This window comes from Poecilia mexicana, unplaced genomic scaffold, assembly GCF_051168715.1.
Source record: "Poecilia mexicana isolate PSO_F unplaced genomic scaffold, ASM5116871v1 scaffold_17, whole genome shotgun sequence".
Classification (NCBI taxonomy): domain Eukaryota; kingdom Metazoa; phylum Chordata; class Actinopteri; order Cyprinodontiformes; family Poeciliidae; genus Poecilia; species Poecilia mexicana.
The window spans coordinates 15047167-15060870 of NW_028263386.1; the positions used below are offsets into that span (position 1 = coordinate 15047167).

Consider the following 13704-nt stretch of genomic DNA (forward strand, 5'->3'; position numbering starts at 1 on the left):
GAAATACAGCAAACAGTTGTTACTCGGTCCACGCAGGTTTAAACTGCATGGGTTAGAACGATACAAACCTTCGTCTCTGTGGTGGGTCTGGACTGAGGGGACGATGAGGAACAGTAGAGAAGGAAACAGCTTTGACTACAGAAGACCAGGTTTTCATCCGATCTCAAACGGCCTTGATACTCCTAATATAAAGCAAAAAAGATGAAGAAACTGAATGCTTCACCCAGCCAACAGATCTGAGACCGATTTAACTTCAGCAGCCAGGACTAATAATATAAAATAATATGTTCGGTATTACTGCAGAGATGTTGGCCTTCGGTATGAGAGCAGATAATATTTTAGATTCAATGAAGCTTGCATGGTCAATAAACTTGCCCTTAGACCATCTTACATTCAGCTCTTAGAAAATAAATAAATAAAATCAATGTGAAGCAGCCTTTTGAGGGGCTTTTTTCTATCCGAGAGCTGAAATCTCAATCAAGTGTCTGATTGCCAGAAGGATATATTATTAACCCAGAGAGCACTGCTGAGTTTCAAAAGCAAGCATGATATACGTATTAAATTTACCACCCGAAAAGGGAGGGGAGGAAAAAAGAAAAAAACAAACAAACAAAAAAAACATTTAACTTTAGTTGGATACCGCAGCACTGAACAAGTCTGAAAGTTCATTTTTGATAGATTATGCATATTTTGTGTAGGATGAGAGTTTGTTTGGTACCTTCATGCGAGCAGGGAGATCTTTGATGGCTTTCTGAACTCCGTTTCCCAGAACTACCACTTTGCAGTGGCAGCACCAGTGGGGTTTACATCCAGCACTGGCAGGAGTCTTATGGTCAGCTCCTCGAGCCACAGCGGCACCTGAGGCAACAAATATTGATTTTTTTTAAAATGCATTCTGGCATCAATATTAATCAACAGCAGAGACGGTATGGGTTAGTATCTCTATATAATTTTCTGTTCTATTCTGTTCTATATTCATACATCAATATGCAGAATGGTAGGCAACTTGTCCAAGCGCTCATCAACATTTAAGAGAGAAGAAGATGGAATCAAACCCATAACGTTCTGACTCAACACAGTCGCCAGGAGCTGCTAGAACATTCTGGATCTACTCTGACGAAAACATTTGAAGGAGTCGAGATGAACCTTCTAAGCACGGTGGTGGCATCGGGCCGAGGGTTTATCTTCTTACAAGTAGAACTAATGAATTGAACAAAGGAGCTGGGTTCTCCAACAGAATAATGATCATAAAACGCATAACAGGAGCAGTTTTGTTCTGGTTGTTTTAAGCTTCTGAAATGGCTTACACTTCAAACCTTTTAAAATGTGCTGACTCTGCTTTAAAAGCAGGTCTGTTTCAAGAAGCCATTTTCAGTGAGCTCTATTATTTCTAATGAGAAAAGTGGTCAATTATCCAGTTCGAATTATGCCAGGAGTTTGCTGCTTACGACAAACAGGGCCGGGTTTCTCTAGAAGACGAGTTTGCGGATTTACAGAAGTTCCCCATAATTATTGCTTAAATTCTGTTTGTCAGGATCATTCCATTTAAAATGGTTCAAGAACATCGAAATGATGAAATTTAATCTAATGTTTAATGTGAGTAAACTTGTCCTTGGCACTATTTGCATCATGTAAGAAAGACATAGGATCAACATGTCAAAAAAAAAAAGAAAAAAAAAGAATGAACTTTCAGGATAAGAAAGAAAGCAGTGCAAACCGTCACAGCTGCGATTCACTCAAATCATATTTAATTGAAAATTTTTGAACGTGTTTGACTACTGCACGTACAACAAGTCCCTCTTAGAAAAAAGCAGAATTTAATCACCTTCGGGTTTAAAAGAAGAAAAAAAAAAAAAAACTACACACAGAGAAGCGACTGCTGCATTCTTCCACACAGCCTCATCACGTACAGCTAAATTAGAAATGACATTTCAATTACAGCACTCTCAGCGACACTCTTGTTTAATTCGGTCTCACTCTCTCTCTCACCTGGGCTGTTGGGATGGAAATGGAAAGGATGTGGCTGCTGCTGCTGCATCATTCCCTGTGGCCCGCTGGGACGCATCATCTGTCCGGGCCGACCGTGGAGCACGGCGTGGTCCCCTGGCCCGTGGAAGAACATGGGAGGCCGCGGCTCCATCCCGTGGGGACCCATGCGAGGGCCCATAGACAGAGGAGGCCTGTCCGGGGTGCTGCTGACCTCATAGCTGCTGGGGATCTTCACGCACAGGAGGTCTGAAATGGCCGCTACCACACCTGTGATGTTCTAAAAGAGAGGCACGCATACATACAATCAAATTTAAATCATTTTTATCTTGTAATATTTGTTTTGAAACATCACTCTAACCCTGAAATTATAATTTTATCCCCACCTACAGTCTCCATACTCCAAAAGACCGGAACTGAGCAGATCATGACTAGATCTGATGATAATACTTTAGCTGAAGCAGCCATACAGCCAGCTTACCTCGGCTGCAGCTGGTCTCAGTGTGATAGCAACAGAAACCAGCCCTTGTTTGGAGTCGTTAGACATGGGGCCAAAGGGGGAGCCAAAGAACATCGAAGAAGGTTCAGTCTTGATATCCTGCAGTTTGATCTCTGACCCTGAAGAGTAAAAAAAAAAAAAAAAACAACAACAACGGAAAAATGAATAAGACTGGGTCCAGATAAAAAAAACAACAAAAAAAAAACAACTGCACAAAATGGCTTAGAAGCTTGAGTTCTGTGTTAAAACTACCTCATAAATTCTAATTAATTATGAGGTAATTAATTATGTTTGATTGAATTATGTAGGATGTTGTGGGTGTTCACCTTTCCCGTCGGGGGCAGGCAGCATGGGGAGCACAGGAGACAAGCACGGCGATGGTGGCTCTTCCTTCACCAGAGACAGGTCTGGGTAGCGACTGATCTCCATGCCAACCACGCTCTCGGGAGATGAGGAGGGAACGAAGCTGTCAGGTGAATCCCTGTCCTTGCACGGCTCCTGTCCTCTATTGCTGGTGTCGCGAAAGAAAGCGACAGTCAAAAACCATACAGCCGAAGCGAATGACCCACTTATAAATGAGTGTTACTGATTCGATACCTGAGCTCCTCCTGGTTGTTATGAGGAGGGGTGGGAAGAGAAGCTGGGACATCCACAGTTTTGGGTCCCTGAGCGATGGCCCGGGCTAAAAGATCTTCCTCAGCTCTAAACGGGACGTGGAGTGGCTTGGGCACCAGACCTTTGGAAACTGGAAATTAATGGAAAAATAACTTCCATATTATAGCAATACTGAAAGCATTATTAGTTAATAGTAAAGTAATTGGAGAAAAAGGAAAAACAAATTAAGCATTTTTTTTTTTCCACAAAGGTGAAGAGGTGATTTTTCTCTAGATGTGCAAAGCTGATGATCACCCCTAAGGATGTGCTGCTGTATCTGTAGTGAAAGATTCTACCAAGTATGAATGTAAAACCTTTTTCATTTTATATTTGCAAAACATTTAGGAAAAGACATTTATTTCTCCTTACACTTCCAAATCATGTACCACCTCAGCATGTAAACACCCTGACAATTGTGGCTGCGATTTGATAAAATGTGAATATGTTCGAGTGGTACGAATACTTTTGTTGTCCACTGTGCATATAAACAACTGGTACAAATGGTGAGCTGTGATGTAGTTGTCTTCAGAAACGTAGCTGTGTGCTGCTAAATGTTTACCCATGGCAGCAGCTTTGCTGGCCAGCTCTTCAGTCGTCGCAAAACCGTTGATCATTTTCTGTCGATTCACAGGCGGTGGGGTTGGAGGGAGAGACGCCGGTGGTGTTGGTGGATTGCTCAAGTTATTCTGCTGCAGATTCACAACCAGTGCAAAGGCGGCACACGTTATGAACACAAACTCTTGTGTTTTACAGTTTTTCTGCAGCAATGAATACCCACCTTATAGGCCAATTGGGAGTAATAATCTGAGACTCCGTCCAGCGAGGCGCTGCCAAAAGTACCAGACAAAAGGTTTTCGCCGTTGAGCTGGCCGCTGCCGTAGGGAGCAAAATGGGCAAAGTTCACTCCAATCAATGGTTCCATGAGGGGCAGCAGGGAAAGCTGCTGTGTGAAGACAAAGAAACAAAACAATTATGAGATTAAGGATAACGACGGACATGGAAACTGTGTATTTAGTTACTAACAAAAAACAAAGCTTTACTGAAAACACAGAAAACTAATTTAGATATAGTTTTCCCTGCGAGTCTACTTTCTATCAATATGCTCAGATACAGCAGTGTGAACAGAAAGCTGCTTTACCAATCACCTTTTTTTGTTTACAGTGCTTGAGGAGGAAGTCGGTGACAGCTGGAGTTAGCATTCTTTAAGCTACAATCCAGCAAATTAAAAATATGCATAAAAACAAATTTTTGTGTGTGTATTCATAGAGCTAAGCCACATAGTCATCAAAATAACCAGAAAGGCATATTTTAAATTAAACATGTCACTTTGTGTGCAATTAATCTATGGAAGTTTTGCTAAAAATCAATAAACTTTTCAATTATTTTCTGATTCATTAAAATGAAAATTCAAAACTTTTTTTTTTTTTCCCCAGCTGTTTGACCAAAAAAGTGACTAGAAGAAAGAAAAGAGTAAAAGCAATCTTACTTGTTTGATTTGTGTCATAACGGTGTCAGGACCTGAATGGATCAGCTGCCTGTCGTCTCCTTCCTTCTTTCTCTTCTTGTAGCGAGCGGGCTTCTCTCCTCCCTTTGGTGGTCTCTTATTCCTCCCTTTCTTCTTGTCTTGTTCAGGAAGCAGAGAGCCAGGAAACTCCAAGGTTCCGTCAGAGTAGGCCTGAATTTGGAAAATAAAAATAGTTGCATTAAAAGTATAGTTTATTTTTTCTGTGCTCTGTCCTCTTCCGAAGGTGCCAAGCTTTTGAAACATACTGAGGTAACTGAAAGTGTAATACGAGAATAGCGTAAGTTTATCTTCATCGTCCATGTAAAAGAAATCTCAGTTTCTAAGCATAATATATAAAAGGACAATGAAACAAAAAGTGCATTTCAATTTGAATTTCATTGAAATCACACAAAACCATTTCCGATCCTCCTCTGAAATCGGTCAGTTTCTAATGCAAGAGGCAAAGTACCAGATCTGACCTCTGGCTTTTGCTTACGTTCCATGTCGCAGAAAACTCTAAAATATAAGTTTGTACTTTTGGTTGATGTAAAATATTGGTAAAACATTTTATGCCTATTGTTCACTGTGTTGATATGTTCTCTACAGCGATAGGATAAACAAACACTGACCCCGTTGCTGTCCATGGAGCTTTGCCTCAGCAGGGTTTTGCAGTCGGTGGCCTCCTCCTCCTCTGAGCGCAGGCTGTCCTCTGACCGCTGCTGTGACAGGCCAGGTGGAGGTGTGTTCTTGTTCTTCAGCAGGTGTTTCAGCAGCTCATTGCCAGCCTCTCCCTTGTTTGGACTCTGTCCAGCGAGGAATGGGGACATGTTCCCTTTGTTCTTTTCTTCCTTCACAGAGTTCATCTCTGAGTTGAAGGACCCATCGCATTCAGCGGCATCGGTCTGCTCCAGCTTTATGTTACTGAGGATCCTCTCGTGCTCCTGAGCCTGCGTCCTCGACACGTCTGATGCTGGATGACCAGACTGTCCACCAGAAAGCTGCCTCTCCAGCTCTGAATGGCTGGGCGTGGAAGACCCCAGCAACGGAGACCTGGACAGGTCCTGATCGCCAAAGACGTGGGTGTTTCTGGTCGGGGTCGAGGAGGTGTCGGAGACACACGGCGTTAGGGGGGCTGTGAGGTCCGAGTGCGGAGTCGAAGGTGTCTTGACTGAGTCGGCGTCATCATCTTTCTTCTTTTTGCGGTTTCTTTTCTTTTTCCCTTTTTCATCTGGAATGATGTTGGAGTAGAGTTGGATGAGAGATTGACCTGAGCCTGGAAAGTTGGATGGAAGCGGTGTGGCAGAATCAAACGGAGGACCCTCTCCGGGCATCTGAGGCATCATTCCTGGTCCACTGAACTGGCGGGGCCTCGGCTGAGCATGGGGGAAGTTAGGTCCTGGTATGGCGACGCCGTCTGGCCCTAAACCTGGGCCCGTGTCCGGGGGCATCATCCCATTGCCCATCATTGGTCTTCGGTCACCCTGAATGAACGTTCCAGGCGGCGAGCCCAAGCTGCGCTGCATGGCCTGCTGCTGGGGAAACATCGGTCCAAGCTGTTGTGGCTGCTGCAGCGGGGGCCTCTGGGGTTGCATGAAGTCTTGCGGCAGCTCAGAATTGAAAAACGGCATCTGAGCGAGAGGTGCACCGCTGCCATCTGGGGCCATCAACCCTTGCTGCTCCATTTCCATGCGATGCTTCAGAGCTCTCTGACGCTCCACTTCCTGCATGAGCTGCACGCGCTGCCTCTCCTGCTGCTCCCTGAGCCTCTCCCGCCTCTCGCGCTCCTGGAAACCTTCGCTGAAGGGGTTGTTGTCGTCAAACTTCACACCACCCGCCTGCATCGGTTTAACCGCGCCCGGCGGGGCAGGTGTGCCTTGGGGCTCAACGGGCATCTGCGAGTGCTGAGAGATGCTACCCACCGGCATCTGAAGGGGCTGAGCCGAACCTGGAGCAGCTACCTGAGGGGGCATCATGGGTGGCATCCCCGGTCCACCCAGAGGCATTGCAGCCCCAGAATGCCAGCCCGGCGGAGGGTTGGGCATGCGTGGTGCTGCGTTTGGTTGGCCAGGGTGAAGAGGCATCTGCATCATGGGGTTCATGGGAGGCTGGACCATCGGCGGGCCGCCAGGAACCATGCCGTGATTGCCCGCCGCTGAGTGAATAGCGGGCATGATGGGGGTCATGTTGTTCTGCTGCTGTTTCACTCTGTACTCCTCGATAAGCTCGGCGTGCTCTTTTTGCTGCTTGCGAATCTGATGAAAGATGAAAACGGTTTCATCAGCGTGATGAAGGATTCAGAGTTCCCTACATTGTGCTTCACCAGACTTCTAAAAAAAAAAATCTAAAATATTTTGATATTTCAGTCAATGGTTAATATTTAATTTAAAAAAATATTCATTATAAAAACTGCAGTATACGTGCGAGTATGCTACAACTTGTATTTTACCATTCTTAGCTTAAGAAGGAATGGTAAAGTTTGCCAGACTACAATATTTTTGAAGGCTTTAGATATTGAATAAAGAGATTAAACCTACATAAACCCCCAAAAGGGTAGATAAATAAATGGATAGAAAGATGAAAAGAAAACAAGTGAATGTTCATGGCAGATGGATTTGTGGATGAATAGAAAGACGAATGAACACATGAGTAGCTGTTGGAGAGATGTATGGAGGAAAGGATGGACAGTGATTTAAACGATAGATGGAAAGAAATAATAGACGTATTCTCAGTTGGACAGAATGAACAGATGACTAGCAAGAGACATGGATGAATCAGTGATAAATATCCTGAAATGAGGGTTGGATGGATGAGCAGATGAACAGACAGACAGAAGGATAAGTCGCTTGATAGAAGGCTGGGTTAACTGGAAGGTTGACTGAATGGATGGAAAGTTAAATGGACTGAAATTGGTGGATGGACAGACAGATTAATGCATAGATAATTGAATATCTAGAGATTGGTCAGAACTGAAACTCGTGAGCTGCTGTATTAGAGGGAGGTGTGGCGACTTTGATCACTGCAACCAGTTTAGATTCCTCGTCTTCAATGGGACAAAGTCTGAAAACACTTTTTCCAAACCTGGAAATAATTAAATCAAATTCTATACCTTGACCATTTGAAGACTGTGCAGTTCTTACTGTTGGATACAAGTTTTTTTATTTTTTATTACACTATATGGAATTTTGAACTCACTGACAATTCCAGGAGAGAGATACTATATATGCTTCTCTGTTTGAATTATTCTGTGTGGATACTTTGCAGGTTTGACAGAAGAGACTGCAGCTACGCCAGATAAATGATATCCCTTCGTTGACAATTAAATGCTTTGCTTGCAGATAAACATATTTATGCTGATGGCTACCTGCATATAAAGGTCACACAGAACTCAGTGGTGGAGCTCATCAAGCCTTGCATTTTACCTGCTCCAGTTGCTTCTGCACTACACCCTGCTGCTCTGTGACATGTTTGAGCTGCTCAGCATCCTCCTCAGGGAACTCTCTGCCTGCCTTCTTAGCAGTTCTCTGCTTGGCAGACAGGGCTTTCTTTGACTTTCTGTGAGCTCCGATCTTCTCTTCTAGAAACTTTTGCTGCATTTGAAGTAGTTGCTGAGTCTCCTGAAGCCACTCTTCGTACTGAGCCCTCTGAGGGTTGTCTGATGGAAGAAAGATGGATGTTTTCTTAGCAAAACTTGACAGCAGAAAAAAAAAACAAATACCTTTACATTTACAGTCATAACATATCTTCAGAAAAATGATCCTTCACAAAAAAAAAAAAAAAAAAGTCTTTGGAAAACTTACTGACAAATCCTGGTCCAAAGTTTGGAGGATTTGGTCTTGGTACTTGGGTCAATTTGCCATCCTGATACAAACATTGACAGATATATTATACTGACAACACCGACTTTTGATATTTTCTTTAGAAAATTAATTACCGGTCCAATGACTTGTGGAGGGATGGGGGTGCTTTCAGGACAAGGTGGTGCAGGACCGGGAGGGAATCTGTGAAACAAGGTTATCATAAAATGCCTGTTAATGTTCTCATTTTAATGCTGGAGAATGTAGTGTTATTATTAGGCAGCTAATGCAAAATCTCCTTGCGAGAGTAACTTATTTACTAGTATGAAGTACAGGTGCTTCAAAAAATGTTTACTTGTTTGCTGAATTCAAAAAGTGAAACCCAGCATAACCAGAAACCTGGAGAGGTTTTTGTATTAAAGAGATCTCTTTACGTCCTTGGTTAGTTGTCCTCTTTCCAATTAAAAGTAACGTTTTGGAGAATTTTATATGGGATTTAAAAATCTCACTCTGTGTAATAAAACACAAGCTAAAATGTTTGAACTGACTTAACCCCTTAAAGATTTTCTAATTTATTGAGTCACACCTGTAATCATTTCAATGTCAGTATGAACATTACTGCTGTGTAAAATCAGTGGCCTTTACCTGTTCATCACCATTGGAGCCATCCCCATGCTGTTCTGAACCATGACTTTATTGATCCCTTTTAAGGCAACCATCTTGGCTTTCATAATGGGGTCAGTGATTGCATCGAAATCTGCCAAATAAATGCACGGTCAGATATAATCAAGGCACAGGTGCCGTGTCTAACACAAAATCCTACAAGGGCTGGCGGAGAACCCTACCAATGTTGGGGAAGAAGGTGTCACTGGAACGCTGTCGGATCATGGCTTGCATCTGACGCTGCTGCTGTTGTTCTTGCCTCTCCTGGTCAAGGAGGTCCTGCAACAGGAGGGGCTGCTCCTCCAGCAGGAGAGGACGCTGTTGCTGGCTGTGCTGACCCAAATTCTGGTTCAACACAGTCTGCTGGGCTTGGCTTAGACCGGTCTGGTCTACTCCGACTTGTTGGTCGGCTCCAAAGCCAGAAGCAGATAGTTGTCCTGCAGTGGCCGTGTCCGCTATCGTTTGACTCACTGTAAGCGAGGAGGTATGCCGATTATCGCCGGCTGGGTTCTGTTGGGCCATGAGGTTACCTCCCTGACTGACGGAGTCGATGATTGGATTTAATGATTGCTCCTCAGGCTGCTGCTTAATGAGTAAACTAGAAAGGACCGGGGTGGAGTCGGAGAGCACTCCCTGCTGCGACGAGGGGTTTTCAGGTCGTTGCTGGTCTATCACTTCAGGTGGCCCTTGACAGTCTTTGACCTCCGTTTTAATTTCCTGATCTGGTGCCAAGGAGTCAGAGCTGTGACTCCCAGGTACTTCCGGCTTAAGTTCAGAGGCTGATTGCTCAACTGTGGACTCTGACTTTGACGGGGCAGATGCTGAGCTGGATGAAGGCTCAGTTTCAGGGATTGCACTTTTAGGAATGTCCGTAGCTTCAGCGTTATCATCCATGGGATCACTGAGATCCAGTTCTTCATTGAACATGTCTTTCTTGATATCATCCAAGTCGGGGTCTGTGTATGCAATTATGTCAAATTTACCAGATGTTAGAAAGTCATCGAGGTGTAGGTCATTTGTTTCCAGATCCAGGTCTTTACCATCCTCTGGATCCAAATTGAGATTTTCTAAGTCAGCATCGACCAGATCTTTGACCTCCACGTCCTCAAGATCTTTGACTGCCGAATCTTCTGCATCTAGTTTCTCCTCCACGGCTTCACTGTTAGTCACCGAGACAGCCTCAGACTGTCCAGCAGGGGGTGCAGAGAGGATGATGGATGATGTCATGTTCTGGGTCTCATTTGAAGCAGGTTGGCTCATTGATCTCATTAGGGGAGCTTGTTTGATGGCACTTATTCCTGGCATCTGGGTTTGCTGATGAAGATTGTCCAAGCTGGCAGACAGGTGTAAGTGGCCAGACTGACCGGGAAGAGAGTCCACCATTTTAGGCCCCTGATTCAAAGGGAACCTGGAGTCATGTGGTCCGGGAAAGCTCGGCAGCCTCGGACCCTGGAGATTAGGGTCCATGCCTCCTTGCATGGCGCCAGGTGGAAACTGCATGCGGGGCCTGCTTTCTACAGCTCTGTGTCGCAGCTCGATGAAATGCTGACCCATTATGTTGTGTTGCTGCATAGGTACGCTGCGTGGCGGGCAGTGGTGAGGCATACCCATAGGGCTTCCTCCCATGCCTTTTGCCATCTCGGTGGGCATGGGCATTCTCATCTGTGGAGGGACTTCCTGCATTGGGTGTTCCCCTCTGAGGAAGAACTCTTGAGGGCCATGAGGACCTAAAGCTGCAGGTGGAAATCCAAACCTAAAAAGGTTGAAAGATAAATAAAAGTGTAAGTTTTGTATTACATATTGGATTTTGAAAAAAAAATAAAAAAAATAAATAACCTCTTAAAAAACTAAGCACAGAAAAAAATTGCGACTCAAACCTTGGTCCCTGATGTCTTAAATTAGGATCTCCAGGATGTGGTGCCCGCTGGATTTGCCCGTCATTAGGGAAGCAGACTCGCTGATCCCCTGGAAAATTTCCAGGAAATCGCATTGGCCCTCTCGTGGGTCCTTGTCCAGGATAGGGTGGAGGAGGCCTGTTGAACATTTCCCCTTGTTGGCCAGGGCCCTCATGGGGCCAAGGTCGTGGTGTTCCCGGGGTTAAGTTGCCAGCAGGATCCTGAGGGCCCCTCTCCTGTCTGTTGGCAGTCCTCTGCTGCTGTTGCTTGAGGATTAACTCTCTAATTCGTTGACGCTACAGAACAGAGAAAAATAAAAAGCATTATTAGGACAAGAAATGTTCAAAGAATTTTTTTCAATGCATATATATATATTCCATTCTTGGTATTTACAGCATTGCCATTTTCTATTGTGGATATTTTTCCGCATCTTCTGTTTAAGGTCAAGCAAACGGGCAAGTAAAAAGATCTAAAACTTACATTAAGAAAAGAAAAAACATTTTGACAATGGATTTTTTTTTTCAAGATAGAGATGATTTATTGGCAAAAATTTGTGAAAGTATAACAATGCAAAAATTGAACTTTTAATTTGAGAACATTGATTCACTGCAGAAAAGGTAGGTTCTCAGAAAATTGTTTATGCCACTAAAAACTGCCTTAAAATAGCAGTAAAGTTATATTTTTAAATTCAGCCTTAAAAGGGACCTTTAAAGCAAGTTGGGTAGCTCCAGAGGCCAAAGTAAACGGGTTTCTTAAATTTCTTTTCTACGAAATCATTCTCATATCATGATTTTTTTTTACCTGCTCAGTTCTGTCCATTTTGAGCTCCTTTCAGAATGAGCTGTTTTAGAGCTTCTCTCACTTTTGCAAATAAGCTGCTGATAAAGCCCCTCTGCCCCCCACCCAACTCAAACTTGCACTTTATACACGTGAAAATGGCTGCAAAAAGATCTACAATTGTACAACTGGACATCTTTCACCCAGAGTCAGACTCAGAAGCAGAAGAAGTGGAACCTCCAGCACAACCAACAAGGATGCACCAGCTGTTTCTGAATAACAATAAAGCACTTGTCTTTTCCAGCAGCCATTGTACAGTGCATACAGAGAAGTAAAACTAGCTAACCAAACATGCTCTTCTTCTAATAATACAGTGCGAGGAGTTCCACTTCGGTTTCTAGGAAACATGTGAGAGGCTTATTTCTTTTTGCCAGTAACAACAAAACTGGATGAAGAGCCACATTTCTCTCATCATTGAACACATTGGGCAAGATCATAGGGTACCCCAGCTAAAAGTGGCAACTTGCGGTTCGCCAAGTCTCCATATCAATTATTAGAGGTCAATTAAATGCAACCAGGTCTTCGTGAGTGATACCAGAAGAAGGCATTTCCTGTCTTAGTATCAAGTATAAAAATGTGGAGTTTACTAAACTCTGCTGGGATTCATCTTGAAAGAAGAAACAATGATGGAGCTTTTCTGCAACAAGCACTCCAGCTGGGGTTGGTGTGAAACAAAGGAGAGAGTAGAAAAGCTCTTCATGGCCCTCAGCACAAAAGCATCTTTTCCCTCAGTAGAAAAGCATGTTGGAAGGCAGTGCCTTTGTGGCCCCTTTCCTCTTCCAAATGTACAGGAAACAGAATGGATGGCAAAAAATGATGGAGTTCTAAGCCAATAAAACTGAAAATGTACGACTGGGTCTTTCAAAATGGTCAAAAAACAACATTCTTCCAAGTCTATCAGAGTTCCTAACCCAGCCTTCGCAAGTCCCAATTTGTTAAATGTTACAGCAGAAGAATATCTGCTATCTTATTACCAAAAAGGGGGTTGTACAAAGCATTAAGAGAAAATGTACCAAAAACTGTGATAGCTGTCTGACTTTTTTAATAACTATAAATCATTTAATTTTTCCTCCACTGAATAAATACAAAAAAATGTTTTTTCCTCAATTTTCCAATGTGAGATTATGCAACCGCAATGAAAGATTTGAAGGGTTTAACACATCTTCACCAAATACCGAATTTTCCGCACTATAAGGCGCACCGGATTATAAGGCGCATAGAATAGACACTACAGTTAAGGTTGCCACCCGTCCCTTTGTTCCGTACTCTACAAATATGGATGTGTAATAATAAAGAAGTGGTCCCCAAGTAATTTATATAGTAGGCTGCCCCAGTCATTGTTTCACTCCCGGTGTTGGTGTTGTGATGTTGTGCCCAACTGCCTTCTGGGTAATACAGACCAACCGACATGCTCCCGCCGCAGTCCCTGTCTCTCTTCCCCCGCCCCCGGGTTTAAATGTATAGGGGCTGGTCCCTTGGTAGCCCTAGTCGAAGCACCCCGGATGAATGTCTAAAGCCACTTTGTTGACATAAAGAATGTCAACAAAACAGTCCGTCTCCGGTCGGCGAGGAGAGCTTTCTGCAACTGGGCCGGGGCGTGGGCGGACGATGGTCACCCTTCTCCGTTCGCGTACAGCATGTTCGTGGAGAACATGGTGCTAAATGACCTGCAGACGACCTGATTCTAGACAGTCGGTAGGTAGCTAGGTCAGTCAAACTTTATTAACAAACCAGCGGTCTGACAACTATCCCAGCATGCACCGTGCGCTTCTTCTTCTACGGGCGAAAATGAAGTCGGCGGCTGCTTACCGTAGTTGCTAGACCTGTTGTGGCTCAATACTGGTCCATATATAAGGTGCACCGTATTATAAG

The 13704-nt window shown here is 43.9% G+C and overlaps 1 protein-coding gene across 6 annotated transcripts in view; it reads right to left on the reverse strand.

Annotated features, from left to right (window-relative positions):
* kmt2cb (lysine (K)-specific methyltransferase 2Cb) overlaps positions 1-13704 on the reverse strand; it is a 75582-nt gene that overhangs the window by 7488 nt on the left and 54390 nt on the right. For 4 of the 6 annotated variants that reach the window (XM_088014672.1, XM_014990398.2, XM_014990396.2 and 1 more), the window contains 16 exons: positions 10978-11291; positions 9283-10853; positions 9083-9194; positions 8575-8641; positions 8441-8501; positions 8063-8295; positions 5273-6895; positions 4626-4814; positions 3918-4082; positions 3699-3828; positions 3083-3230; positions 2812-2996; positions 2468-2604; positions 1990-2266; positions 719-858; positions 69-182 (listed from right to left, as the gene is read on the reverse strand). In XM_088014672.1, coding sequence (XP_087870798.1) covers positions 69-182; positions 719-858; positions 1990-2266; positions 2468-2604; positions 2812-2996; positions 3083-3230; positions 3699-3828; positions 3918-4082; positions 4626-4814; positions 5273-6895; positions 8063-8295; positions 8441-8501; positions 8575-8641; positions 9083-9194; positions 9283-10853; positions 10978-11291 — 5466 coding nt within the window. The remainder of the gene's footprint in view (positions 1-68; positions 183-718; positions 859-1989; positions 2267-2467; positions 2605-2811; positions 2997-3082; positions 3231-3698; positions 3829-3917; positions 4083-4625; positions 4815-5272; positions 6896-8062; positions 8296-8440; positions 8502-8574; positions 8642-9082; positions 9195-9282; positions 10854-10977; positions 11292-13704) is intronic. The other 2 variants (XM_014990393.2, XM_014990394.2) reach the window with 2 other exon arrangements.